The sequence below is a fragment of the Gavia stellata genome, chromosome 2 (assembly GCF_030936135.1).
Source record: "Gavia stellata isolate bGavSte3 chromosome 2, bGavSte3.hap2, whole genome shotgun sequence".
Taxonomy (NCBI): domain Eukaryota; kingdom Metazoa; phylum Chordata; class Aves; order Gaviiformes; family Gaviidae; genus Gavia; species Gavia stellata.
In genome coordinates, this window is record NC_082595.1 from 60,978,904 (window position 1) to 61,005,412 (window position 26,509).

The window sequence follows — 26,509 nt, forward strand, 5'->3', positions numbered from 1 at the left end:
TTATTGCTAAATATTTCTGATGCTTATTGCATTTTGGCTATTTCCTTGTTCCCTTTGTGTGAGGAAACCCTTCTCCAAAAGGATGTAAAAGACACGAGATACCTTTTCAGGCAGTGTTTCATTTGGTTAGATCTGAAGACAGATCAGGCAAGTATGTCAGCTTAATAAAGCCAGTATTTTAGTAAACAGAAATGCAGTTTGGCATACCCAGTCTATTTTTATTGAAACCTCTTTTTGTTACGTAAAAAAAGTAACACTGTAAAAAGCAGCTTCAGGAGAGCACAGCATCAGGCCAGACCTGGTTTGATTCCGTACGGTGTAAAATAGAAGTAGAAAGCGTCTGCTGTTCTTTTCTAAAGCAAGTGTATATGTGTTCCTGTTAGTGTTGAGCACTTCAGCATCAAGTGCATTAATGCAAAATACAGCATCACAATATACTTTGAAACAGTTATCTTTATTTCTAGACAGATTTATTTTTTAAGGGCAATAAAAGTATTTCACTGGTATTGCCCTGATTTATGGCACTGAGAGACCTTCCTGGCACAATCATTGCCCTCCCCTCTTTCTGAGACTGTGAGAGGTCATTGCAAAATACTGGTCAGTACTGTTTTGGAAACAAATGTTTCCAAATAGTCAGGCCCATCTGCTGAAAGAAGCTCACCCTTTGCCATCAGATTTCTTACTCAGTCATACTTTACACAACCCATGTTGATGAAATACAAGTCAGAATGAATCACGGGAGAAATCTCAAGTGGAATGGAGAGATAATTGTGGTAATACAATGAGCAGCTGACATCAGCACGTTTACTCCAATACCCACACCAATCACAGGAGGACTGAGCCTCTCCTAGACAACTGGCTTCATTTGTTGTCTCTGAAGTTACATGTCCTTCATTGAATATTCACTGAATTCAGTATTATTCATTTATGTCCTTCATGAAGTGTATACTCCAGCTTGAGTGAGTATTGTTCCTGTTTGAAACCCAATTCTTAAAGGGGAGAAACTAATAAAGGAAGAAATTATTTGCCAGAAGATCACTGCTTTCTGGCCAGTTCAGCTATCAACAATTTGCCTATTGTTCCCCTTCTGTCAGCAGTCTTCATCTGTCAATTTGAGGGTTCAGGCAACTCACAGAAACTCCTAAGCTACAAAGCTATGCCAGATCTTCCTTTTTGAGGGGTGAGAGAGAGGTCTAAAAAATGGGCTTAGCTGAGAGGACTTCATACTCTTTAGTGTCAAGCTATCAAGCACTCTTGATTGTACTCTTCATAAAGCTTCATAGTATAGAATCACTATGATTTGCTTGCCAATGTAAGTTGCATTTGATGTTTCTGATTAAACATAGCTGTGGCTTTGCTTCTTTAAGCACAGTGTGCTCCTAAGAAGACTTTAAGGAGGTGATGACCATTGACCATTCCTCTGCTTAAGGAAGGCAGTGAAACTTAGGATTTCATTTAAAATTTCACAAATATCACAAAGTGATTCTCTTTGTGCTTATGAAACATCATTTTAGAGGTTTTTTCCCCTCAACTTCAAAGGGAAATGATAGCATGACAAAAAGTGGTGCTCAGTTTCTGTTTCATGTTATATATTCATGTAAAGTTTTAGCTTGGGTGGTAATAGGAAGAAACCTGATTTAGTATCATCTGGTAACTACAACACAGAGGTGAAAAGTAAGGCAACTTTAGAACATGGTGGAAAGTATTGGAAGTTTGTTAGAAAATGCATCTGTTGAGAACCTGAAATTTCAGCCAGCTCTTCCAAATCTTAATGCATGTAACATGCTGTAGAATGTAGTTCCAAATTTACATGGTGGGAATCACTTTTCCACCTTATATTCCTATTCTGCTTTCTAGCTGTTTCTAGATGTAGCTCATTGTGCCCCTGAAACACTGGAGAGGTGTTGTCTGTTCAGCCGCTGTCTTAAAGTAGGGTGAATTACCTGTTGAAGGGGTCCATCTGCCCCTACTCCTCTTTGACTTAAAGGCAGCATAATACTTAACTCATTAGACTGGATGAACCTCGTGCTTAAAAGAAAAGGTAGGCCTCTGGACCGACAAAAAAGATCTGTCTGACTCATAGTACATATGTATACTATGCAACTAGCTGTTCCTACTATTTTTTTTATGGTTCTTTCTCAAGACTTGACTTTTTTCTTTTTGCTTGTAGGTCAGACTTCAGTGGTGGGAGTCCTTAGGCTCGTTTCACTGTTAGGTTCATGTAAACAGTACAGTTCTATTGACAATTAGACACATGAAGATAAATGTACTCTTTTTTTCCCCAGGGGACAACAGTACAGAAACATCTTTATGGAGTGAACAGTAGCACAAAGTATATGATACAAGTTTTGGATTCAAGTACATGTTGTGAAATGAGCCAAGATAGGAAATTGTGAATAGAGGCTCACACATGTAGAGAGGATGCATGGGCCCTAAAAGTGTAGGCAGGTAACTAGACAGATCATGTCATTTATACATGGTGTGATAACTACATGAAGAGTAGTTTTATCAGAATATTGTTTTGTGTCTACTTATTTTTGCAATGATTCTACTTCAGCTGAAATAATTGACTTAGGACTAGGAAAGTTTTAAAAATTACTTTGACTGTATTAGCTCCATTTGAAATTAGACAATCCTTTATTAGATGTGTTTCCATTAGAAAAAGGAAAGTTTTATTTATGCATGTTTATCGTGTACACTGGGGGCTTGTCTGCACAATTTTTTCACAAGCAGTGAGCTGCAAATTAGACTGTTAAGTGGTTGTGTTTTTTTTTTAACTAGAATAAAGAGACTTCAGAAAATAGCATGTTTTGTAATACACATCCCTAGAGCTATATGTCTTCTAGTTGAGTGCAGATGTTAATTATTAGTTGGTTAACCTCAAATTTCTCTGGAGCAAAAATGTAAGCCTGGTCACGTGGTAGGCCACAATGTTGATTTCTATCATCAGTACTTCTTAAAAGTTTTCTTAAGAGTAGTTTTACTTTTTTCTGAATGTTTAAGTAAATTGGCATTCTTTTGCATGCCTAGCTACAGATTGTGGTGGGTGTGTCTAGCCTCTAATCCTCTATTGGGGATATTACAATTAGATTGCTTTTGTTTCACTTAAAAAAAGTGATTCGATAAATCATAATTCTGATACAGTAACTGAAAAGTGTGCGGTACTATCCCTGAGGAAGCATTGCTTCATTTGTGCAGATATGTTTGAATCTCCAATGCTGAGCCAATTTCTTGTGCTATGATTTCTTTGAGAACTTTCACGCATGTTTCTTTTCATTGTATAGATCTTTATTTATGAATGATGTTCCCAAAACTGGCATTGGTTCACTTCGGGGTGTGGGTGGGTGGGTGTCTGTGGGGGTGTGGAATTCTTGCTGTATGACACTTTTGCAATGTTTGCATTCTTTTTAATTCTTTTAATCGGTTTGGGAGTCACGGCTGTTTTCTGACCAGTAGGTCTTCAGTAAATCTGTTGTAAAGCGGTGCACTTGAAACTGTACTGGTTTTGTTCATTTCTGGTATATTGTGATCCCATAGACTTAAAGTGTGAACACATGATTTCACATTAGTTATTCTGTCTGTTTATGTTGTCCAATAAATAACTGCAAAGTATATAAAGCTCTACTGGTACATTTCTTGATTGTGAACAAACCCCCTTTTTTAGGACTTTAAAAAAAAAAGAAAGCCAGAAATGCAAGTTTCCCCATTCAGTAGCCACTGTCCGAACTCTGATCCAGTTATATTAACATTGATACAATTACTCTGCTTTTAGAAACACTTAATTTGCTTTACACTCTGGATTAATTAGTTCTTTTTCTCCACGTGAAACTCAAGTCATCTTATGTTGTTTACAAGTTATAAGAATAATAGGATTTGTGTCTTGAAAATGTAGAACAAATCCCTTTCTGTTTTATTAGTCTTTGGAAGTTACTTGCTTTGTACATCTAGTTTGCCAAAACTATTGTAAAATACTGTCTGGCTAGCTTGCTTTAAAAGTAAGGAACATCTAGAGATTGTTACTGTTTTTAAAACCACTTACAATACTGTAAGAGTTTTCTGTCAATAGTTCATGAAGGGCTCACCTCAAAAAAAGACTGCTCAAATGTTTTATAGCAGTTAGTTAACTGGCATTCTAGTATTTCTTTGTATTTGCAGAAAATACTGCTTTTTATATCTCTTTAGTAAAATCCTGGAGGGGGCACAATGTAAAACCTGTATGGGTGTACATATTGTCTAACCATTCTTTCCCACTTTCAAGACTATGGCAGTACAGGATTGTTTTCCTTTGCTTTTAAGGTAGCTAACATTTAGGTTATAGTTTTGAATGCTGCTTACACTGTGTATTAGCTGATGTTGATACTGTATGAAGCAAGAACTGTGCACAGCTGCCCTGTGCAGCTTTGGCTCTGTGTGTGCTGGCATAATAAGTTGTGCAGTTACGGTGAACTTGGGGAACTGATATATGTTGAAAGGGTAATCTTTTTTGCAGGATGAATTTTTAGCCAGATCAGTGTTCCAGCTGACACCAAGGTCAGTGAAGAAGGAGGGGGAGGAGGTGCTCCAGGCACTGGAGGAGAGATTCCCCTGCAGCCCGTGGTGAAGACCATGGTGAGGCAGGTTGTCCCTCTGCAGTCCATGGAGGTCCACAGTGGAGCAGGTCTCCACCTGCAGCCCATGGAGGACCCCACACCAGAGCAGGTAGATGCCCAAAGGAGGCTGTGACCCCGTGGGAAGCCTGTGCTGGAGCAGGCTCCTGGCAGGACCTGTGGAGAGAGGAGTCCATGCTGGAGCAGGTTTGCTGGCAGGGCTTATGACCCTGTGGGGGGACCCACACTGGAGCAATCTGTTCCTGAAGGACTGCGCCCTGTGGAAGGGGCCCACGCTGGAGCAGTTTATGAACTGCAGCCCATGGGAAGGACTCACATTGGAGAAGTTCATGGAGGACTGTCTTCCATGGGAGGGACCCCACACTGGAACAGGGGAAGAGTGTGATGAGTCCTCCCCCTGAGGAGGAAGAAAATGCGTGATGAACAGACCACAACCCCCATTCTCTGTTCCCCTGTGCCATTCAGGGGGAGGAGGTAGAGAAAATCAGGAGTGAAATCGAGCCCAGGAAGAAGGGAGGGATTGGAGGAAAAGTGTTTCTAAGATTTGGTTTTTATTTCTCATTATCCTACTCTGATTTGATTGGTAATAAATTAAATTAATTTCCCTGTGTCGAGTCTGTTTTGCCTGTGAGGGTAATTGGTGAGTGATCTCTCCCTGTCTTTATCTCAAGCCTTTTGTTGTATTTTCTCTCCCCTGTTCAGCTGAGGAGGGGGAGTGATAGAGCAGCTTTGGTGGGCACCTAGCGTGCAGCCAGGATCAACCCACCACAAAGTCATAGGTAATTTTTAAATAAATTTGACATTTTAATTTGGAAAAAAACAACCAGTAAGCAAGTACTTTAACTCAAATGAATCTATATACCTTTATAATGCAGCTTCTGATGAGCTGATATGAGAAGTAATTCTTTAGCAATTCAGCTGTAATACTTGCAACCAACTGCATTCATCGTTTCACCTTTTGATACGCTTGCTGAAGTTGATGTTTTCAGTTGCTGAACATGCAGTACTGTCATAAAACTGGTTTTAGATTAAAGGTCATAAGGAATCTAGTACATTATTCATTCCAGCCACAAGGTGACTTGTGCTGTTATATTGCTCTTATAGGGCTGGAATTGTGTAAGAAAGTATAGATTCACAATAAAAGACAGCATACAGAAATAGCTGAACCAAATGTGGTTTGTAATGTACCAGGTTCCCTCTTTTTGGCCTGGCCTGATCTTGATTGAGAAGATTAAATAGTGTGATAGATGTCAGTTGTGCTGAGGTTGAACTTAATGTTGGTCAATTTGCATTTGGTATAGTTGTTCTCAGAAGTGACCTATAAGAGCTGATGTCATTCTTAGACTGGAAAAGCATATGTGTCATAATAGCATTCATGGTTGCTTAGTTCTGCATGTTCTGGTAATATCTTGCTGTTTCCTATAGGAATTTTATGACTTACAGTAACCTTGAATGTCAATAAATTGATGCTTTGAGCTTGAACACATCTAGCTTTTACTGAGCTTGAACACATCTAGCTTTTACTGAGCTTGAACACATCTAGCTTTTACCTATCTCAAGCTCTTCCATTACTCAGTGTCTTATTGTTAATTGGCTTGCTTCTTTATAGTGTTTATCAAAATATAGTGAATCATCAGAGGCCTAAGCTGAAACATCAGCTTCACCTCGGCAACGAAGGAGAAATACAGGCTTATGGACCCTTGGAAATACCAACAGAAACTTTGATAATAAAGACTTTTGGTCCTTCTGTGTCTTGCGGGAAGGAGCAAATTACTTTAGTTCTTGGTCCAGCTCAGCAAGGTCTGTCAGGTGGCATCTACTGGCCAATTCAAACTGGTTTTTTCGCCTTCATAGAATCATAGAATGGTTTGGGTTGGAAGGGACTTTTAAAGGTCATCTAGTCCAACCCCCCCTTCAATGAGCAGGGACATCTTCAACCTTCAGATGTGCCAAACTTTAACTAGTTCTCCTCCCATCTCATCTTTTCCTTACCTTCTGTAGGAGTTCTGCAGTCCCTGTTTATCAGTGTTGCATATAAATTCTCTGTTAAAAGAACACCAGTGTTGCAGTCACTAAAAAGTGTGAAGGTATGCTAGAAATCTTTTCCCCTGTGTAAAAGCATTAGGATGATTTTCAATAATGTGATCAAATGCTATTTTTTTCACATTCTCTCCAGCAATTAGCATGTGGTGCTTAGTGACTGTTTATCCAATTACTCAGCTGGTAGGCATAATCTTATTTATCATTCCCAGTCAAAAACTTAACCCAAATAAAACATTCACTTTGAGAGGGTTTTTTCCCTGTAATATTGATGTATTTGTAATTTTTTGTGAAGTTATCTGCAAGTCAGAGCTGAGGTAATGGTATCATCTTGTACATGAAGAACTGAGATTCCAAAATGAAGATATTGCATTTAAAAATTTTTGAACTTTTCGTGGGGTCTCAACCTGAAAGTATTAGGGTTTAAAACATTACAGTGCTTGATGATTTAATTTAGCATGGAGATACTTAGCAGTTTTCTAAATCATTTTTAGCTGTCTCAGTGTAAAAAAGGCTCCCTCTGCCTTTTTTACATATGACTTTCTCAGCATCACAATAAAAATTCCAAGAGAAAGGTGGGAATGGTATCTGTTTTCTAGAGTGACATTCATTTGCCTTGATGATGAATTTTTTTGTATGTGTTGCTGCCTGCTTTATTGGCATAAATTTGTAACTACTGTGACAAATTAGATATTCATTATTCAAGTAATTCAACTCATTCAGCATGTAGTTCTGACTTACTTGCAGATTCTAGGTCTTTCCTGTGTATCAGATGAAGTGAAGGTTCTGTGAAAAAATCACCATCAGTTGCACAATTAAATTTTTATTTAATACATATACCTGAGTATCCAAAGGCTTAACTAGTAGCACTTAGTTCTGGCAGTTAATAAGATTTCTGTCAATAGATTGGCTGTTTGAGTTGCAAGTTGAATTCAGGTTGTTATCAGTGGTTATCTGCCAGACTGCTCCATCTCTTTTTCCTGTCATTCTCAGACTCCTGCTCCCTCTTTTCTCCCCATGTTTCTTCATCTCTCCATTTATTTCTTTGCTCCCCCTCTCCATGGGTGGTTTGGTTTTTTGGGGTTTTGTTTTGGGTTTTTTTTTCATTTTTCTTTCTGTGCTTGCTGGGTACCAGCAGTAGGGCTACTGAGAACCTAGGGGGGGGGAGTCTTTGTATTTGATTGCAGTTATTCTGCTCTTGCTGCACACTTTATTAATGCTCTTAGACAAAACCACTGAAGAAATCCCCATTATTGCTCAGATTTTAATTTTTAAAGGAAAACTTGTAGTGTGTAATATATCACTTAGTTACAAAGTATTGTCTTTTCTTCTAGTTGCTCCTACAGTTTAGGGTTATTCCTGTTAATTTTTCTCTGAACAAGGTGCTACGTTAAAGAAAAATTAAACACCTGAACTGTTTCCATATATAGCACTACTTAAAAGTACCATGATCATCCACATAGTTGTTATTGTAAATATGTGGATACACAGTCCATTAAATTGTCAATGATAACAGCGATAATAAGAATCTTTCAGTAGGTGTAGGGTGCATCTGTGCTATTAAGATTCGAGGATAATTCCTAGCGAGCTGCCAGAGTAGGGAGTTCATTCCACAGTGACCTTTCAAGAACATGAACAATGCTGATTATACCCGAAGTATGTATACTTTTATCTTCTCTGCCTCTCTGATTTCAGTCTGCTGTAGGCTCTTCAAAACATGGGATGAAGGGAGCTTCTAAAGCATAGTATCCTCTTAAAAGAACAGGAAATCTCTTAAAGCATTAACAGAAAACTACATTTTAGAAAAAGCTGTGGACTGGTAGTGAAATTTAAACGTCCTTTTTGACAATGCATCGGTGCTGGAAGGAGTTTGTCACATTTGTCACTTTTGATAATGTTCTAGTCTTGATCTTAAAATTTTAAGGTCAAATGTGAGGAATACATTTTTGGGAAGGTTGGTTTTTAACCAGTGTTAAAACATACTGCCTATGTTTCACTGCTGTCGTTGGTTTGGGAAAAGGGATAAGTGGGGGTAGACAGGATTCAGATCTCAACAGAGCAAGGAAGTGACTGGTGTCCCTCTGAGCATTTGTTGTATTAGCTTAAAATGTGAAGCTAGATTGCTGGCTGTTTTTTCTCCCCTTGTTCTTTTTAATGATATATGAGGGGAGAGCTTTTGTTTTCAGTGCAGAAAGGTAGTCAACAATTAGAGTTGTGCTGTGCACAGAATTTCAATAATTTTAAATTTAATAGCCAGTGAGATGACCCTGTAAAATAGGAATATCTGGACTGGGTGATATTACATCAGCAACGGGTACTTCTGAGTTACACTTCAAAACATTTCTTAAAGAATGCAGACATTGCTATAAATACCTTGTCTTGGCAAGTGAAACATCCAGTCTGTGCAGTCTTTACAGCCACTCTGAAGGTTGTTGAGTAAATACAAGACAACCACATGAAATGATCTGTACAAGGCAAGCAGTCTTTGGATACATGCTTTCTGTAAAGTGCTCAAATGTTTAAATTTTTTTGCTGTAGCACTGAGACAGAAAAAGATCTTGCAGTTCTAATTATGTGAAGAACTAGAACAGTGTGTATGTTATCAATTAATGACTGTAACAAGCCTAAGATAAGAGTGCTACAAAGACTGGGCATTCATTGCAGAAGAAAAGCTAAAGCAGGCAAAAAGCCATGAAACCCTTCAAGTGCTGCCAAGACACAGCAGACTTTACAGAAGATGAAAAGAGGGGGATGGATGCTTAATTCAAGATGAGGAAGTAAGTAGCATGTCACAAAAGAAACCAAAATAGAAAGTAAGATACTTAATAGTATTGCAAAATGTGCAGAATAAAATAGTAACACCAGCTGTATTACTGAAAGAGCATTCATTTACATATTTTGTAATATATAAAAGAACAGAAGGGATAAAAAGATCACATTTGAAGAGTGACAGATGCTGTGCCTGCATTTAGCATCTATTGACTTCAGTGGATGCTAAGGCCTTTGTTTACCTGTAGTGGGGGGAAAAAAAACACCCTGCTTGTTAGTTACCACAGCTGAGGGTGTGGCAGAGATCTGAGGACTATATTCACAGTAGAAGACAAAAAGCTAAGATATAGATTCTTTTGAAATACTGTGGATAAATCTGTGGGAAAAGAATAAGTCTAAAAAGAGCTAGTTTCATTTACTTTTGGTTTTAAGGATTTTTTTCCTTGTATAAGACTCCTACCTTCCCATGTCTTTTGACAAGCAAGCAGGCTATCTGACGTTTTAGCAAGCAAAAGTAGAGAAATAACATACTGTAGCATGATTTCTGTGTACCACCCTATTGTAGTGTAAAGGAGGAGAACATCTTTCATCAGAATAAAAAAAAAATATGCTGAAAAATACTGTAATCTGAATTTGATTTTTCTAATGCTGATATTGTTTCTACTGCTTAAAACAGTTATTTTTGCACTTGCACAGTACCTCTCCAGTTAATTCTGAATAGCTATTGAAGATAAGTATAATAATTACAGAACAACTGTTAAACTGGAGCGAAAAGGTTCAAAATGATCTGAAGGAAAAGGGGACGCTAACTTTTTTTTTGTGTGTGCATGTGTGATACAAACTATAGAATTGCTCAGGATTTACAATTCTGTTAGACAAATTAGGATTCAGACCACCAGCTTTCAAGAATACAGCTTCTGTAGATCATCTGTGGAGCTGCTCCGTTTGTAACAGCTCTGTAGAATTGAATTTGGCTGGGGATCAGTTCATAGCAAACCAAAGGCTGCTATATCAGCTGAAAATCATTTCCCTTGTGTGGCTGGTTGAAGGGGTCCTCTCATGAGAACCTTTAGGGAAAACTTAAAATAAGGAATTGAGGTATGTGCAATCTCAATTTATAGCATCTTTTTTGAAAACTTCGATGGACTAGAGCATTTTATCACCCTGTCTGCTTATTGTAGCTTCTTTTTCCCCCACTTGGAAACATCTTGAACATTCTGCACCTCTGTGCATAGCCTTTCTTGGAAGACTTGTGAACAGGTATATCTTTCACTGATACGTTTTTTAATAAATTTGTTGTAAAGGATAATACTTTCTCCCACATTGTTTAATTATTATATTAATACAACAAATGGACAATGTTTATGCCATTACATCATTTAATGTAAGTTATGGTAATATGACTAATTTATGGAAAGTTTATGATTATATATGTTACCATTGAATTGAAAGGTTTTATTACTTTGGGGATTGGGGCTGTATGTTGTTTTTTATTAAGTTAATATGGGTAGGCTGAAACTTCTACACTGAGTAAAGGTTTAAAGCAGAGACTTGCAACTGTAACACTCCCTGAAATCTTCTGGTGAAGTTATAGATCACAAGGTAGCAGGTATAAGTCTACTAACACTAAGACTTGCTTTACTTTACCTTTTCCAAACCTTCTGAAATAGTTTTTAGGCTCTAGAGGTTGATATCCAGGGGATCATTTCTGGTAATGGGTGCGTGCCACATTATACTTGGCTAATAGCCAAATTCCCACCCAGCTACTTGCTTGTGCACCGCACACACACACCCCCCCCAGTAAGGCAGGGGGATAAAATGGGAAAAACAGAAACAGTAAAGTAATAGCTTGAGATAACAACTGGGAAATTGCTTACCAATTACCATTGTGGGCAAAACAGACTCTACCTGGGGAAAATTAGCTAATTTATCACCAATTAAAATGGATTTAGATAGTGAGAAACAAATGCAAACATTAAAACAGCACACCTTTTCCTCCCCCTCTCCCAGGCTCAGCTTCATTCCTTCACTCCAGACTCCTCAAACCACATACCCCACCCTTGCCCTGCAAGCTCACATGGAGGATGACAGGAGGGTTGCAGTCAATACATAGTGCTATCTTTCTGTCCCTCCTTCCTCCTCCTGTCTTTGCTCTGCTATCGTGTGGGCTCTCCAGGGGCTGCAGTTCCTTCAGGAGTATCCTTGTGCTCCACTGTGGGGTCCTCCATGGCTGCAGGGGATATCTGCTCTGCCAAAGAGCTGTTCCTCCTCTTTTCTCTGACTTCGGTGTTCCCTTTCTTAAACATGTTTTGCCAGAGGTACCCCCAGCTTGGCTTAGCGGCTCAGCTGTGCTCTTCGGTGGGTCTGTTGGAGCCGGCTGTGTCCTGCACAGGGCAGCCCCTGGCCTCTTCCCACAGCAGTCACTCACCCCTGCAGCCTCCCCCTCTGCCATCAGCTTGCCACATAAACCCTGAACACAGAGTTAGTAAGATATTAAGAACACAGTTTATTTTCTGGGTCATGACGTTTTGTTCCCTGCTATTACTGTCACACACCATATAGCCCTTTCAAAAGCTTTTAGAGGAATTTAAAAGGTGTCTAAAGTAAGGAAGTACTCCCTAAGTTAGTTGCTACTTGTCCAAAAATGGTAAGCTTAGAACAAACAAAAGATGCTAAGAACTATTTTTATTTCATTAAAGGCTGTGTGCAATAAGGAGTATCAAGTGTCGCAAATTTGCTTATGGGTATCCTAAGAACAGTGCTTGTTTTTGTGGAGCGTGTCAGCTTTCATCAGCTAGAGAAATAGGCTGACATGACAGTTACCTGCAAGTGGGAGATCTTAATGCAAATACAAAAGAAAAGTTCCAAGAAATATTCGTAGAATTAGTTAGCACTGTTTGAAGAATAGAGGAAGAGAAAACAAACAAAATGTGGTGTCATTTACTTGTTAACGTAAACTAATCTGATTCATGAGAGTGTGTATACTCTACAGTGTATCATTTGTTTGGGATTACACAAACTTGGTGGTGTTCAGGAATTTATAAATAGTCAACATTTCTGAAAAGTGTCTATAGAAGATAATAGTGATGAAAACACTGTTAACCTTATCAAAATTAATGTCAGGGGGTTTTGCCTGCAGTTTACAGTAACAAATAGTCTTTGGCAATAATTTATGGTACTTTTTTCTAACTAGCTATCTAACTGACAGATAAATACCTGTTTTCTTCCAGTTGAACAAAAATGTTTCAACTGGTTTTGTCTGACACAGGAAAAAGAGGGGAATTGTGATTGGAACAGTGCATGCTCATTACAGTATTTAATAGGCAGATGGGCCTCACGCAGAGGTGAAAGTTCAAGTTCAGTTACCAACCGGCAAAACTTTTTCTTCTTTGAATATGTATGCACCAATTTCCATTTACATGTGGCTTGTGTTACTTCCATCAAAAAAGACTAAAAAGATACCTAAGAGAACTTGTGTAGCAGTAACAGTCTTTAATGAAAGCTAGTTGAAGGAAATGGAAACAAAAGGCTGTGTGACTACTCTGCTCCCTTTTTTACTACTGACTTATTTTTTTCATTTACAGGATGCAGTAAAGTACACACCAATAGTTTTCTGGGACTAGTAAATACGCTCTTTTATGTTCAGCTATGCTTTGGTCGTTGTGGTCTAATATAGTCTGCCTCTGTTGCATTCATGTGGTTGCTTTTCTTGCTGTGGAGTAGCAGCTTGGCCTTTGTTGCCAGCCTGTGCATGCCAAGAGCCTGGTATGATAGCTAGAATCAGTAGCTGGGGCCAGCTATGTTTTCCTCCTTCATTTTAGCTGGCATCCTAGTGATTTTTGACACTCATTCTAGAAATATTACTGATATTGTCCGACTGCTTACATGAGTAATCTGTCAATAGAGGAAGCAAGAATAACATTTTGTATATGGCTCATTTTGTAGATGGGTATTTAGTTAAACAAATGCCTAACCTCACCTTGTATGTCTACTTGTTTCTACTAAGAAAAAAAGAAAATACTGTTGCCATTTCTCAAAACTCACAAACAATCAAACTTGTGAAGAGTGGTTTGTACCTAGCTCGTCCTTGATCTCTGAGGTGCTTTTTTGGTCTCCATTATTTCAGGAGGCTTGTACTTTTAAATTTTCTTCTGCATCTCTGGATTTTCCTGGTTCTAGTTTGACTGCGTAACAGTAAATTTCATGAGTTATATTTTTCCTACAGTCTCCCCTATGAAGTCAGTTATTTTGCTTGGTCATAACTGTAGGTAATAGCTGTTCCTTTCTGATGATGTACCTGTACATCATATAAATGGCTAGGTTTATCAGTAGTACTTCTGAAATTGTAGACCAGATTGTTTTCTAATGTCACAGCAGGAATTCAAAAAAGGTCCTAATCAATTCAAGGCAGGAGGAGGTAGTTTTATGGAGATCATCAGAATATCTTCATTGGATTGACATATTAAAGATCCTGTCTCAATTTTAATACTTTTCTTGGGGTTTGCTCCTTATTTACATGAAAAGGAATAACAGAGCCTCTCTTGCATATTGGAATAAAAAAAAACAAGTTAAAAATTCTCAATAAGACAAAGAGAGTAGCCCTGCTTTTGGGGCTTACCATTTATATTTTCCATCAACAGTAATGCCCAATGTAAACTCTAGCCTGAGAGGCCTCAAAGATTATTTCTTTTGTAGATACCTCACAGTTCAAAGTATCTAATGGACTTCAGTTTTGTGTGACTATTGCATGGCTTTCTAGACTGGAGAAGACAACAAGACTTGGTGAACCAGGTGGTCTCTTAGGCTTAATGTTTCATATGATTAAGACAACTTATATTTGATATAAAAAGCTGTCTGTGAGCAAATTAATTGAATAGATATCAGTTGGAGATGTGACAACTGAACTGTGTGTACTTAGGCACTCAGTAAAAATCAGTGTTTCAAATGTAATTTTGTTTGGTGTTACCTATGCTGTTATCTTTGAACCTCTGAGCAGTAGAAACATCTGTTCCAGGGTTCTCAGACCTCTGGACCTTGGGACCTGGCACGGTTGCTAGAGAACTTGAGAGGACTTTGTCTTTTGGAAGATAATGAATTCAAGGAAGCTTGTGGACTTCCTGCTTGAATCTAGAAACTGCCCAGAGATCTGGGATTCTGGGGAGAGGGTCTCTGGGCTGCTTTCAAAAGCACAAGAATGCCATTTTGCTTCTGGATTTGGAGGGGGGTGCCCTGTCCCCGAAACCAGTGATACATTGCATTTTCTTCTCATTTGTGAGATCTCCTTATCTGCTTTTAGGAGCCTCCTGAAGTGGTGTGATGCTTATTTCAAATTTTGATCTTTGAATATAGACAGAAGCTTTCCTCATACTATTTTTTTACCTTTTTTCCTCTTGTAGTGGTATATTTAGGCATCTTAGAAGTTTAGATTATTTTTTTTTAAATGTAATTCAACTTTACATCTGAATATTCTGCTTTTCTCTCATCTTTGTTTCCCCCCATAATTTAAGTGGAAGAATAAATTTGTTGACTTACTTTTTCTTGTTGCACTGAGCCATCCTATAGATGGAAGATTGAGGCCATATATTTTTCATGTGGTCAGGTTGTTTCAATTTTGCTCATGCAAGTGTTGAAGAAAGCTGGGCACAATTTCAGGGTTTAGTAGTGTGAGACAAAAGGATGCAGGGGGCCTGCTATTCGAAGAAGAATATGTTCAGTAGTGTGATTCTAGGCCTAGAAATAGCTCGTGAAAGTTTGCTTTCCTTTCTTGAAGGCTTGCTGAGACAGACGTGGCAGTATCCCAAACAGGATACTGCTGCTCATTTGAACACTTTGTCCTATGTCTTCCTAGCCATTGTGTACTCCTAGAACCCATCTTTTTTGTCTCAGAGTGTTCCTTTTGTATATTTATCCATTTAACAGATCTTTCAGATATGAAAGTACTGTTACATCAATTTCACAACAAGAATGTGCATCATCTACGGTAAGTAACTTGCCGAAGGCCGCACATGAAGTCTCCCTAGATGGGAATTGAACTCTTGTTTCTGATTCTAGGCTAGGTATTACTTCAATACGTGCCTAGTTATACAGAGATTTCTAATTTTAAATTACAGATGGAAAACCCAGTCCTTCTCCCTCTCTAAGGATCTCTACATCAAGGGTGAGGAGTAGCCTTGTTGTAATGAGTCACGGGCCCTCATTTTCCTAGTGGATAAGCTTTCTTTTATTTTTTTCTTCTCTTGAGAGTAGAGGTATTGCATGTTACGAGGAACAGTTACTGACTCAAGAATTATAAATAACCGAACACTCCATTTGGATTCAAACAAATGTAATTTAAAAAATAATCTGTGCTGTCCTGTTTACAAATGTTACCGAAATAAGTGTTTTCTCACATGCCAGGGAAAAACAGAAAGTCTTGACACAAATGTCTAATATTATATATGAAATGTTGTCTTTGGGCTCTGTTCTTGATTTTGTTTTGAGGATATCTTGCTGCTGCAAGACCTTATTTTATTACTCTTATTTCTCTAGCATCCAGTGTTTAAGACTACAATGTGTGCAGTTCTCCCTTTCTTCTCACCCCTTGGAAAAAAGCTGACTTGATTCAGGACTCTGGGAAAAGGTTGACAGTTTCACTTAATCACTGAAGAAGTTACATTAATTACAATTAATTTGGTTGGACTTGATGATCTTACAGGTCTTTTCAAACCTTAGTGATTCTGTGATTCTGTGAATGCAATATACCACTAAAGAACTCTTTGACATTAAAAGATTAAGCTCTTATGTCTTTGAATGACATAGCAAATGTGTATGTGATTCATTTGCTTTCTGTGAGAGGTAAAGAATGGTGACTTTAATTTCATAGGCTGTATTAGCACTAAAGTAATTGAGTCCAATCCATTTTCAGTAGCTCGGTTCTGAGTGATATTCAGTGATCAATGTCTTGACAAGCCCACTGCAGTGAGCAACATAGCTTAAATTTAAAGCACCATCTAAACTGTGCAGAAGATGCTCATGTTCTGCCTACCTAGTAGGGTAGGGTAAGTACTCCTGTTATAACTTGATGTTGCTCTCTAAAGCATATTCCTGGAGAAAATGTAAGGCAGATTGCCTATGGTACAGTAACTTCTTTGTGAGAAAGAAATTATTTTGAAATTGGGTTCTATTATTTATCCCACTTACAAATTTTCATTTTTAGAATTGTTTTTCCAACAGGATTGTTACTTTTCCCACTCTCTGTAGTCATGATTGTTCAGTTTGTTTTTCAAAATTTTTTAATCTAGATGGTTCAACAGTTATTTAAAAAAACCTATTAATCTTTTAAAGGTGGTAGTGTCATATCTTTTGGTTTCTAATGACTTTGCTTTACTATTGCTGTTAAAGGAAGGAAATCCCTTATGACTGTCTAGCCTTTTCTGTATCCTGCAGTGACACTTGATGTGTTTGCATGCATTCTTCTGCTAATACTGTCCCTGTTTAATTAGTCCTGTCATTTACAAAACTGCACTTAAAGTACTTTCAATAGATGGCAAGTGTATAAAACGCTCTTTGTCTTCCATCTTCTGCATCCTTTTTTTAATCTCCAGCCAGAATTTTCCTAAAATCTTGGGATTTTGCCATATATTTAAGTGCTGCTACATTCTCCTTTTCACTCCCATCTCATTGTATTTTACAATGGTCTGGGAGAAGTGGATCATAGTTCAGCAATTAAAATAACAGTTTTAGGGAGAGTTTCAACAAAATACATCTTCAAATATACACAGATTTTCATGTGCTGGCTGTGGTGAATCCTTAGGTGCTCCATGTCTTACTTGCTGTCATGGTTTAAGCCCAGCTGGCAACTAAGCACCACACAGCCGCTCACTCACTCCCCTCCTGCCCCAGCGGGGTGGGGGAGAGAATAGGAAAAGTAAAAGCGAGAAAGCTCGTGGGTTGAGATAAGAACAGTTTAATAAGTGAAATGAAATAAAATAAAATAATAATAATAATAAAAATTGTAATGAAAAGGAAAATAACAACAACAACAAACAAGAAAGGCAAGTGATGCAAACGAAAACAATTCACGGAATCACAGAATCATTAAGGTTGGAAAAGACCTGTAAAACCATCAAGTCCAACCATCAACAAACAAACACCATGCCCATTAAACCATGTCCCACAATGCCTTGTCCACATGTTCCTTGAACACCTCCAGGGATGGTGACTCTACCACTTCCCTGGGCAGCTTATTCCAGTGTCTCACCACTCTCTCAGGAAAGAAATTCTTCCTAATACCCAGTCTAAACCTCCCCTGGCGCAACTTGAGGCCATTTCCTCTTGTCCTGTCGCCAGTCACTTGGGAGAAGAGACCAATACCCGCCTCTCTGCAACCCCCTTTCAGGTAGTTGTAGGGAGTGATGAGGTCTCCTCTCAGCCTCTTCTTCTCCAGATTGAACAACGCCAGTTCCCTCAGCCGCTCCTCATAAGACTTGTGCTCCAGACCCCTCACCAGCTTCGTCGCCCTTCTCTGGACGCGCTCCAGCACCTCAGTGTCCTTCTTGTAGTGAGGGGTCCAAAACTGAACACAGGATTCGAGGTGCAGCCTCACCAGAGCTGAGTACAGAGGCACGATCACCTCCCTCCAACCGATGCCCAGCCCAAGCAGTGGTCCCCTGGCCAGCTTTCCCCCTAGTTTATATACTGAGCATGACACCATATGGTATGGAATATCCTTTTGGTCAGTTGGGTTCAGCTGTCCCGGCTGTGTCCCCTCCCAACTTCTTGCACACCCCCAGCCTACTCGCTGGTGGGGCGGTGTGAGAAGCAGAAAAGGCCTTGACTCTGTGTAAGCACTGCTCAGCAGTAACTAAAACATCCCTGCTTTATCAACACTGTTTCCAGCACAAATCCAAAACATAGCCCTATACTAGCTACTATGAAGAAAATTAACTCTATCCCAGCCAAAACCAGCACACTTGCTTGCAAACTTTATTCCAGAACTGGACAATACAGTAAGGTCCCTTATTAATAATTTTCATGTTTTTCTTTTGTACAGAAATCTGTCAAATTTGATCTTAGCTGAAAGAATTTTTTACAAGTTTAAAGCAAAATCAGTTTTTTTCAAATGGTGAAAAAGCACTTCTCTGAGGACACTTGAATAATGATCCTCAGGTTCTCCAGCTTGTTGTACTGTGAAATTAGGTGTGTTCATATGCTTGGGCAGGGGGGCCTGGACCAGGTGACCTCCAGAGGTCCCTTCCAACCTCAGCCATTCTGTATAGATTGCATCTCAGTTTTACCCATACCAGATCATCCTGTATGGCTGAGCATTCTGGTGGTCAGAAGGTGTCAGTTCTTGCATCTTCTTGAATAATTGTTGAGCAACTTTGCGTTCTTTTATCATAGTGGTTTCAGTTCCCTTCTAATTATATTGAAGCTTCTGTCTTAGGGTTGCTTCAGATTTTTCTTCTAATATTTTAAATGATACAGTAGCTCAAGGATTATGCTTGGTGTGTGTTCCTAATAGTAAGGCATATGGCAACCGTCTTCAAAAAAATAGCAGGCTGGCTTTCTTAATCTCTCTCTTGTGAGTTTCAAGTGTGCAAAATGCTATATTTCAGTTTAATACTTCAGTAACGTTTATGCCACTTGCTTTTGTAAGTATGGGTTTGGGAGGTGGGCTCACTTTCTTTACTATCTGAAAATACTGCATTTATATTATTTTTGAAGTATTGATTCATTATTATTCTGGCTATTCATCTATATTGACGTTTAGTTTGCAGTTTCTTCTTTTCAGAGAAAATAGCCAATTTGCTAGTTGAGTATCTCATAATATTTCAAGGTTTTGTGTATTGCCTCTTTTCTATGTTATAGCAGCACTTTTTCTGTTCCTTCATTCACCATTTCATTCAGTGCCTGAAAAAGGCTTGTGAATAAGCCTCAGCTTTCCTTCTAGATTTCTGTATGTTTACTCAGCAGCCCCCTTGAGTCATACACTGGGATGCTTGATCTGTGACCTGCAGATAATTCAACCAGTGCAGACCCCATTCTTTAAGGGAGCATGGGCCAGAGAAATTGTTTGGGCAGCAGCCTCCTCCTGGCTGATAACCCATTATCACCACCAGTCCTAGCATTTACATACACATTATGTTCGTTTGTTAATAGAGACATCATATGTACTGCTTGTGTACAGAATGGTTGTGATGCACGTGCACAGTAGGTCCATGATGAGACCACAGCATGAAACATTTTAGTGGCCTGTCCTATCTGAAAACTCTGGGAATCACTTCCAGATGTCTAGTTTTACATCAGGAAAATCTGAGGAGAGCGATCATATAAACAGTATGGCTTTTCTGCAGAATCTGCTGTTGAACACCACTTCCATTGATTCTACAATGGAAGAAAAGAAACTGATGAATAGATGTAAAAAGAACATCTGCTGGTCACTGTAAGTGGTCACTGTAGCAGACACTGCTGTTCTAGTGGTACAAATTTGCTTCTGTCTGTATCTCTGAGAAGGAACAGAAACATAAGATTGACACATTTAAAGCATAAAACTTCTTAACCTTACCCCAAGCCAAGTTTTTAATTCATGTTAATTGATGAGTCTGTGGCCTGAGATCCTCAGTGGGTAGATCTATTTTCTCCTTGTGACTCTGTTGGAAAGAATCCACTAGAATTTGTAATGGGTTAGTGCAAACCATGGTTGCTATTACTGAAGTCTGTGCTTCAGACTCAACACCATGACATTTGGTGCAATTTGATGTTTTTATTTAAATGATGGAAGCAAGTGACTCTGTTCTTAACACTAGCAGGGTAGTGGATTGTAAATAAAAACAGCAGTATAACCAAATATCATGGTAAATGAGTCAATACTAACAAGGATCAAAGTGAGTAGCTGTATAAACCCATGTAACTTGACAGCTGCTGGCCTAATAGGAGTCTTAGCTCAGCAGTAGCTTGTTTGCTTTCTTGGCAGAATCAAAAATGAAAAGCAGTTCAGTGTGTATGTTTTATAAGATTTCCCTGGGGTTAAGTGGTAATTTAACTCTTTGGTCACTTGAAAGCTATAGTATTTTTCATGGGTTTTTGCACATAAATGGGAGTGCAGGGGAAGGGAACAGAAGGAAATAGAAGGAAGCTTTCTTCGTGCATGTTCTTTTTTTATTCAGCAATAAAATGGCATTTTGGTTCAGCAAGAACTGTTAAATAGCTGCAGTAGAAATGGATATATTGTTTTTTTAAATTTAATTAACTTGAGTAATCAGGTGCTAGCTATAAAAGCATTATTAATTAATTGTCTTGCATAACTTGAAAGGAACCTGAATATAAATACAGTAAGTTTAGACTGTCTGCCAGTTCTGTTTATTCCAGTGCTTTGTAATTTTGTTTTCTGAGGAAACATAAATTAACTGTAATTCAGAATAGTTGGGCAACCATTAAGGCGAAGGTACTTTTTTTTAAGTGTTATCAAAAAGAACAAGAGTTCATAGCTATTAGTGTTAAAAAAAAAAAAGTAAGTGCAGAACTGATTTTGACTGACAAGTTGTAGATAGCAAACACCTGAATTTACAAAATTCGTACACGGATAGACCTATATATTTGCCAGAAAGTCTTAGTCTGTAGCTCCAATATTAAATTTAGGTTGAGGTGTGTTCATTTGTTAAATCGTTTTTTAAAAGCTTCATTCGTATGTATGAATTCATTTGAATTTCTCCCTGAATGTGATCCTGGCATACATTTTAAAAAAACCAACAACAACAACCTCCCCCCCACACCGCCCCAACCCAACAAAAAAAAAATCCAAAGCCCTCCCAAAAAAAACCAAACAAAAAACTTGAATAGAGGAACTGTAGAGGTTTAAACAACTAGCAGTTTTCTGTTAGTTATAGGGGAGGCGGGGGGGGAATACTTTATTTCAAAGTCAGTCCTAAGTACAATCATGAGTAAACACTCAGATTTGTTGGTGACTCGGTACAGAAAATAAATGGTCTGCTACCACTGCACAGATTGATATTCTGTCAGTTCACATTCTACTAATAAATGACTTCTCCCATGTTAGGCGGGCAGAGGTTTTCCTGCCATATAAAGCTGTTATTGTCCTTTATTTTGCCATTAAAAAAAAACCCTCTAGTTTGTAGTTTCCTCTTTCTTTAGTTTCCCCTTTTTCTTAGTGTATTATTATTTGAAGTACATAAGACATTTCTTCTCCTGAAATAGTTTAAAAGCATGGGCAGAATTCATCACAGATGATGACCTCAACATTATGAATGCATATATAGGTTGTATTTAAACATTGCTGAAGAGACTTCACGGGGGTGACTTACAGGAAGAATAAAATTCACCTTGGGAAATGGACTTGTACTACCATTCTTAGAGCAATTTCTTTCACATTACCTGAAGGTCTGATAAATATTTGAAGAAAGGACAATAAATCTGACCCCCAGTAAAAAAAAAAAAAGCTATGCTGTTTATGGTATTTGGAGACATGCATTTCACAGGTGTAAACATTTGCAGGCAGTCCTGATTCTGAAGCTCTGTCCTTCCTGCGCTTTACTGGACTTACAGCTGTCTTCACTGGGTGGCCAGTGGTACACTAATATGGGTATGAATGAGTGTAAATAGTTCAGGTAAGGTCCACCTGCTGAGAAATAATGTCAGTTCAAAAGAATGGACTTTTGGAAGTCTTCTCATTGGTCTTGTGGACCTGTGAAGTTGTGCTGCCTCTTTGTAATATTTATCTTATGGTTGATGAAAACATTAATTACCTTTAGATACTGTTTTGCCGTCTCCATGCAGGGAGTTTATCCAGACAAAATGCAAGATGATATATTTGGCCTATCATTACAGTGCAATGGGGCTTAATCAGAAACATGTGCTTACAGTATTTTTCTGTGAAAGTTTTTCCTTGACCAGGGAGAAGTCGTGAATGATTTTGGGGGCTGGAAGGGTGGCGAGCAGGATCTGATGTTAGTTTCAGCAGTGAATGCATGCTCTGTTGTATTGTGGTGAGGAAAGAACAGAGAACATGAATTACAGTTGAGACTAGCCCCCCAAAAAAACGTGGTAGCTTTGGGAGATCCCAGTCCACATCACTGTACTGCCTTGTCTGAAGCAGAAGCTCAAGCTGTGGTCTAGTACAATGGTTTTCATCGTGAGTTCTTTCGTTCTGCTGTTATTGCAGACTCATGAAAGCTCATGCTGAGAAGCAAGCCTGTTGTTAGAAGGCTAGAGATCTGCATGTGCAGTAGAGGCCTCTCAGGGTTCCACAGGTTTAAAAAGTTGAAAATCACCTGGGTTTTTTTTTCCATATCCCAGCTTATGGCTTAATAACTAGAATCTTGAATGGCCTCATAGATGCTCTGAACGTTCTTTTTGATTTCTGAGAGGTTGTACGCTCATCCTAGTGAGGAATGGGAAGAACTTTGATACGGCAAAATTTTCACAAAGGCTGAGAAACTATTAACCATCCGACACTGACTCAGTATGCAAAATTATTCTCAGAGAGATGTTGTGTTATTACGACAAAGAAAATAATTAGAATTATGCTTGTATAACAGCAGAATTTGTCACTGTGTATGTCATGTAACCCCATCGGTTCTGTACTGCTTTTGTCAATGAATCAAATGTGAGAACTGCTCTAAATTGGTACCTTTTGTTTGAAATACACCTGAACTTGTTTCATAAATTTATCCTGTCTGCAGAACCTGTAAATAATATGAAAAAAATCAAACTTAGGGACTACTTAAAAGAAAAAAAAAGATGTAGTCATTAGAAAATAAATGTTTACCTTTTCTTTTTAGGTCAGAAGACTTGTCTCCACTTACATGGTATCTTTCCTTACCTCTATGTACCGTATGATGGTTTTGGACAGCATCCAGAATGCTATCTTCGTCAAGTGGCATTCAGCATTGACAGAGCACTTAATGTGGCTTTAGGCAATCCGTCTTCTACTATTCAACATGTTTTCAAAGTATCATTAGTATCTGGAATGTAAGTATCACCTGTTAGGATTTTTAGTTATTTGTTTTGAAATATTTTTGCAGTTGTACTGCATAAAAGCACTTACTATGGACTTGGGTGACTGCAATGCTTTTCCTTTTTTTTTTCCCCCCATGTGTGTCTTCATGCAGGCCTGTACAACTACTAAATAATTCTTCTCACTTGCTTTGATTTTAACATAATAAACAGGTTTTCCCCCAAACACTTGACACAACTGTTTTTTCCTAAACTTGGATCCTAGTGTCTATCACATATCCAAATCTGTTCCTTTTAGCTTTTTCTGTCTCTGCTATTACAGCAGTACTTTCCAGACTGCATTTTCTACCTGTCTGGGTTATTCTAAGCTCTCTGTGACCAGACATGTTTTGCAGGAGCCTGACTCTAGGTCTCCTTTTCTTTGTTCATCTCAGATGGCCCCTTTAGGAAGCACATCACAGAGACTGTTAGGTCATGTTTATCCATCTGATTCTCCCAGCAGCACAGGCTATGAAGTGGAGACTCTTAAACATTAATTTACTTATGTGTTAGGCTGACTGTTGTGTTTTTGGTGTAGCTTTCTACTACTGCTGGAACTCTATGCTATTATTGAATGTTAACATTTTAAGGATTCTCTTAATTTTTATTTAACTTGTATAACCAAGGACTGAAAAATACGTCAAATCATAGTGAATAATAGGAAGCTGTCCTGGAGGGATGCAGTCTATACATGCCTTGAATTTTTCATTGCCAAAATAATGTAAATGCTAATTCTCAGTACTGTGCAGCACTATCTTTTACTTTTTTTTTTAATGCACTTTTGAAATATGTTCTTTCTAACTGTTAAGTTTAGGAAGATAATCTTTCTGTTCCCAGCCAGTTTTAGCAGTATCTTCTAGATATTGCTAGTGAAGTGGCTACAATAATTTATTTTCATTTTTAGTCAGAACTTTCTGATGTGTTTTTGCAGTAACAAGGAAGGTAACTCACCAAATTTCTTATTTTTGTTATTTTTGTGAGAACTATATGAATTGTAGTAGAGCTGTTTCATCTCAGCAGTGAAAGCTGGGCAGAGTAAACTGCTGAAGACAATCTTTCCTTGAATCAGTAGAAAACAACAGACAGAGATTAGGACAACCTGCCTTTTTTTCACCTCTCTTGCCTTAGAGCTTCAAAACAGTCACTACTGAAAGTCAGATGCTCATTGCCTCAAAGAAGCATAGGAAAGAGTGTTTCATGTATTTTGTTTGCTTGTGTAAGAGGCTAATAGGAAGCACCTAACAGAAATTGTAATACATCTTCATCTTTACCTGGGTAGATAGACATGCTTATGTAGTCACACAAATCTGTTTGTTTTCTTCCGTTCTCACCTGAATCAGCTTCCTGCTCATCGATATGATAGTGTCTCCATGGTGAGAAACTTGGTGTTGTGTTTTTTTTTTTTTTAAATCTTGGAGATTATCTTATCCCTTCTTTTCTGCATTAGCAGGATAATTGTTATGTAATAAAGGTGTTTGCTAAACCTTTAAGCTTAACATAAGATTTTTGTTGCATTAACTTCCAAACATAGTGGAGGTCCAGGAATAAAAAAGGGATGAGATACGTGTCCATGTGAAGTTAAAGTAGGTGTTCATAGCTGATGTTGGAAGTGTTTTGTAAATCTTGCTCTCCCTGCTGTCATGTCAATGTGAGTATGGATCGCTTGCCGTGCCAGTGTTGCCTTTTTTAAAGTAGCTTTTAATTTACCTGCCTACAGCACATTGTGTCATTATAACTCAATATATATAACCTGTCATTAGGTTTATTCTATCTCTGTAAGGCAGAGATTGATTCATTATACAAGATCTGATCTCTTCCTTTTCAGCTTAACAGCTTTAAGTTTGTTGTTTCAACTTAGTGCAGTTTTCACATCAAACGTTTTTTTAAACGGTTCGGTCTAGCTTTTGGAGATACTAAATGTGTGCATATTTAACCATATTAAGGATAGCAGTATTAATGCTGTAGTTGTGCAGTTCTGCTGAGTTTGCATTTAATTTAGGACTGAAATCCCTCTTACTACCGAACTTCATTTTTTAGACTTAGCAGGTAAGCATCCCGGTTGCATTTTTATAGTATTTTTGATAAAGAGATTTTATTTTATTTTGCAGACGTAACATTTAAATGTATGCTTTCCTGAATTTCTGTTGACTTTGGTTGTGATTACTGCAAACTGTAGGCTTCTTGCATTCACCCAATGTGTTGAATTATGGCCCGTTTCCTTAACATGCTGTTTTACAAGCATGTTAGAATAGGTTAGAATTCTAGATGTTGAAAAGTCAGTAATTCAGTCAAGTAATACCAGAATTAATGCTGCCTGTCCAACCTCAGTTTAGTCTTGACGTATTCATTATGCTATGTATTCTTTAATTGCATTCTCAAATCCTATTTTCTTCAGGATTCATGCCTCATTTAGTGCACGAGATGATTAGTAATCACTGAAAAGGGGCAGCTATTCACTCTTTTAAGCTGTTCTCATTGTTCAGTTATTTATATTACACAGCCAGTATTTACTCATTTACACCTGATCTGCAAAATTAATGTCCTTAAGGACTTTGTTACAGCATTTATCGGAACGGCTGAACGCTGTTTTTGAAGCAATCCAGCACTAATAAATTCGTTAAAAGTACTATTATGATGGTGTGCCATGGGGGTGTTCACATGTGGGGAAGGTGAGGAACAATGTTAAGCCAGAAGTGCCTTCTAATTTATTATCTTTTAGATACTTTGACATGCATAGGGTCTATTTTTTTTTTAATCGTTAACGTCTTATATAGTAATGTAATGCTCCCCTTTGGCCTGACGTGGGAATTTTCATTCTCCTGGATATGCAGTTTATCTTGTAATTTTTTTTCCCTGGATTTTAATATTCTTTATAGTAAAATGTGGTTGAATAAATGTCACAGTATAACTGGCTAGCTTCTTGCTTTTACTTCTTCCTCTCCAGGCCTTTTTATGGTTACCATGAAAAGGAGAGACAGTTTATGAAGATTTATCTTTACAATCCTGCAATGGTAAAAAGGTAAGGATGTGATGATAGGAAGTTCTAGCTGATTTCCTTATATCTTGTTTTTAAAAGTAGATTTTGAAGCAAGATTCACCTA

General features: G+C 38.1%; 1 protein-coding gene across 1 annotated transcript in view; it reads left to right on the forward strand.

Moving 5' to 3' along the window:
- The window catches only part of REV3L (REV3 like, DNA directed polymerase zeta catalytic subunit), a 125,154-nt gene that overhangs the window by 23,758 nt on the left and 74,887 nt on the right, over nucleotides 1–26,509 (forward strand). Inside the window, exons 2-3 of the mRNA XM_059827874.1 lie at nucleotides 23,195–23,384; nucleotides 26,353–26,427. Coding sequence (XP_059683857.1) covers nucleotides 23,195–23,384; nucleotides 26,353–26,427 — 265 coding nt within the window. The remainder of the gene's footprint in view (nucleotides 1–23,194; nucleotides 23,385–26,352; nucleotides 26,428–26,509) is intronic.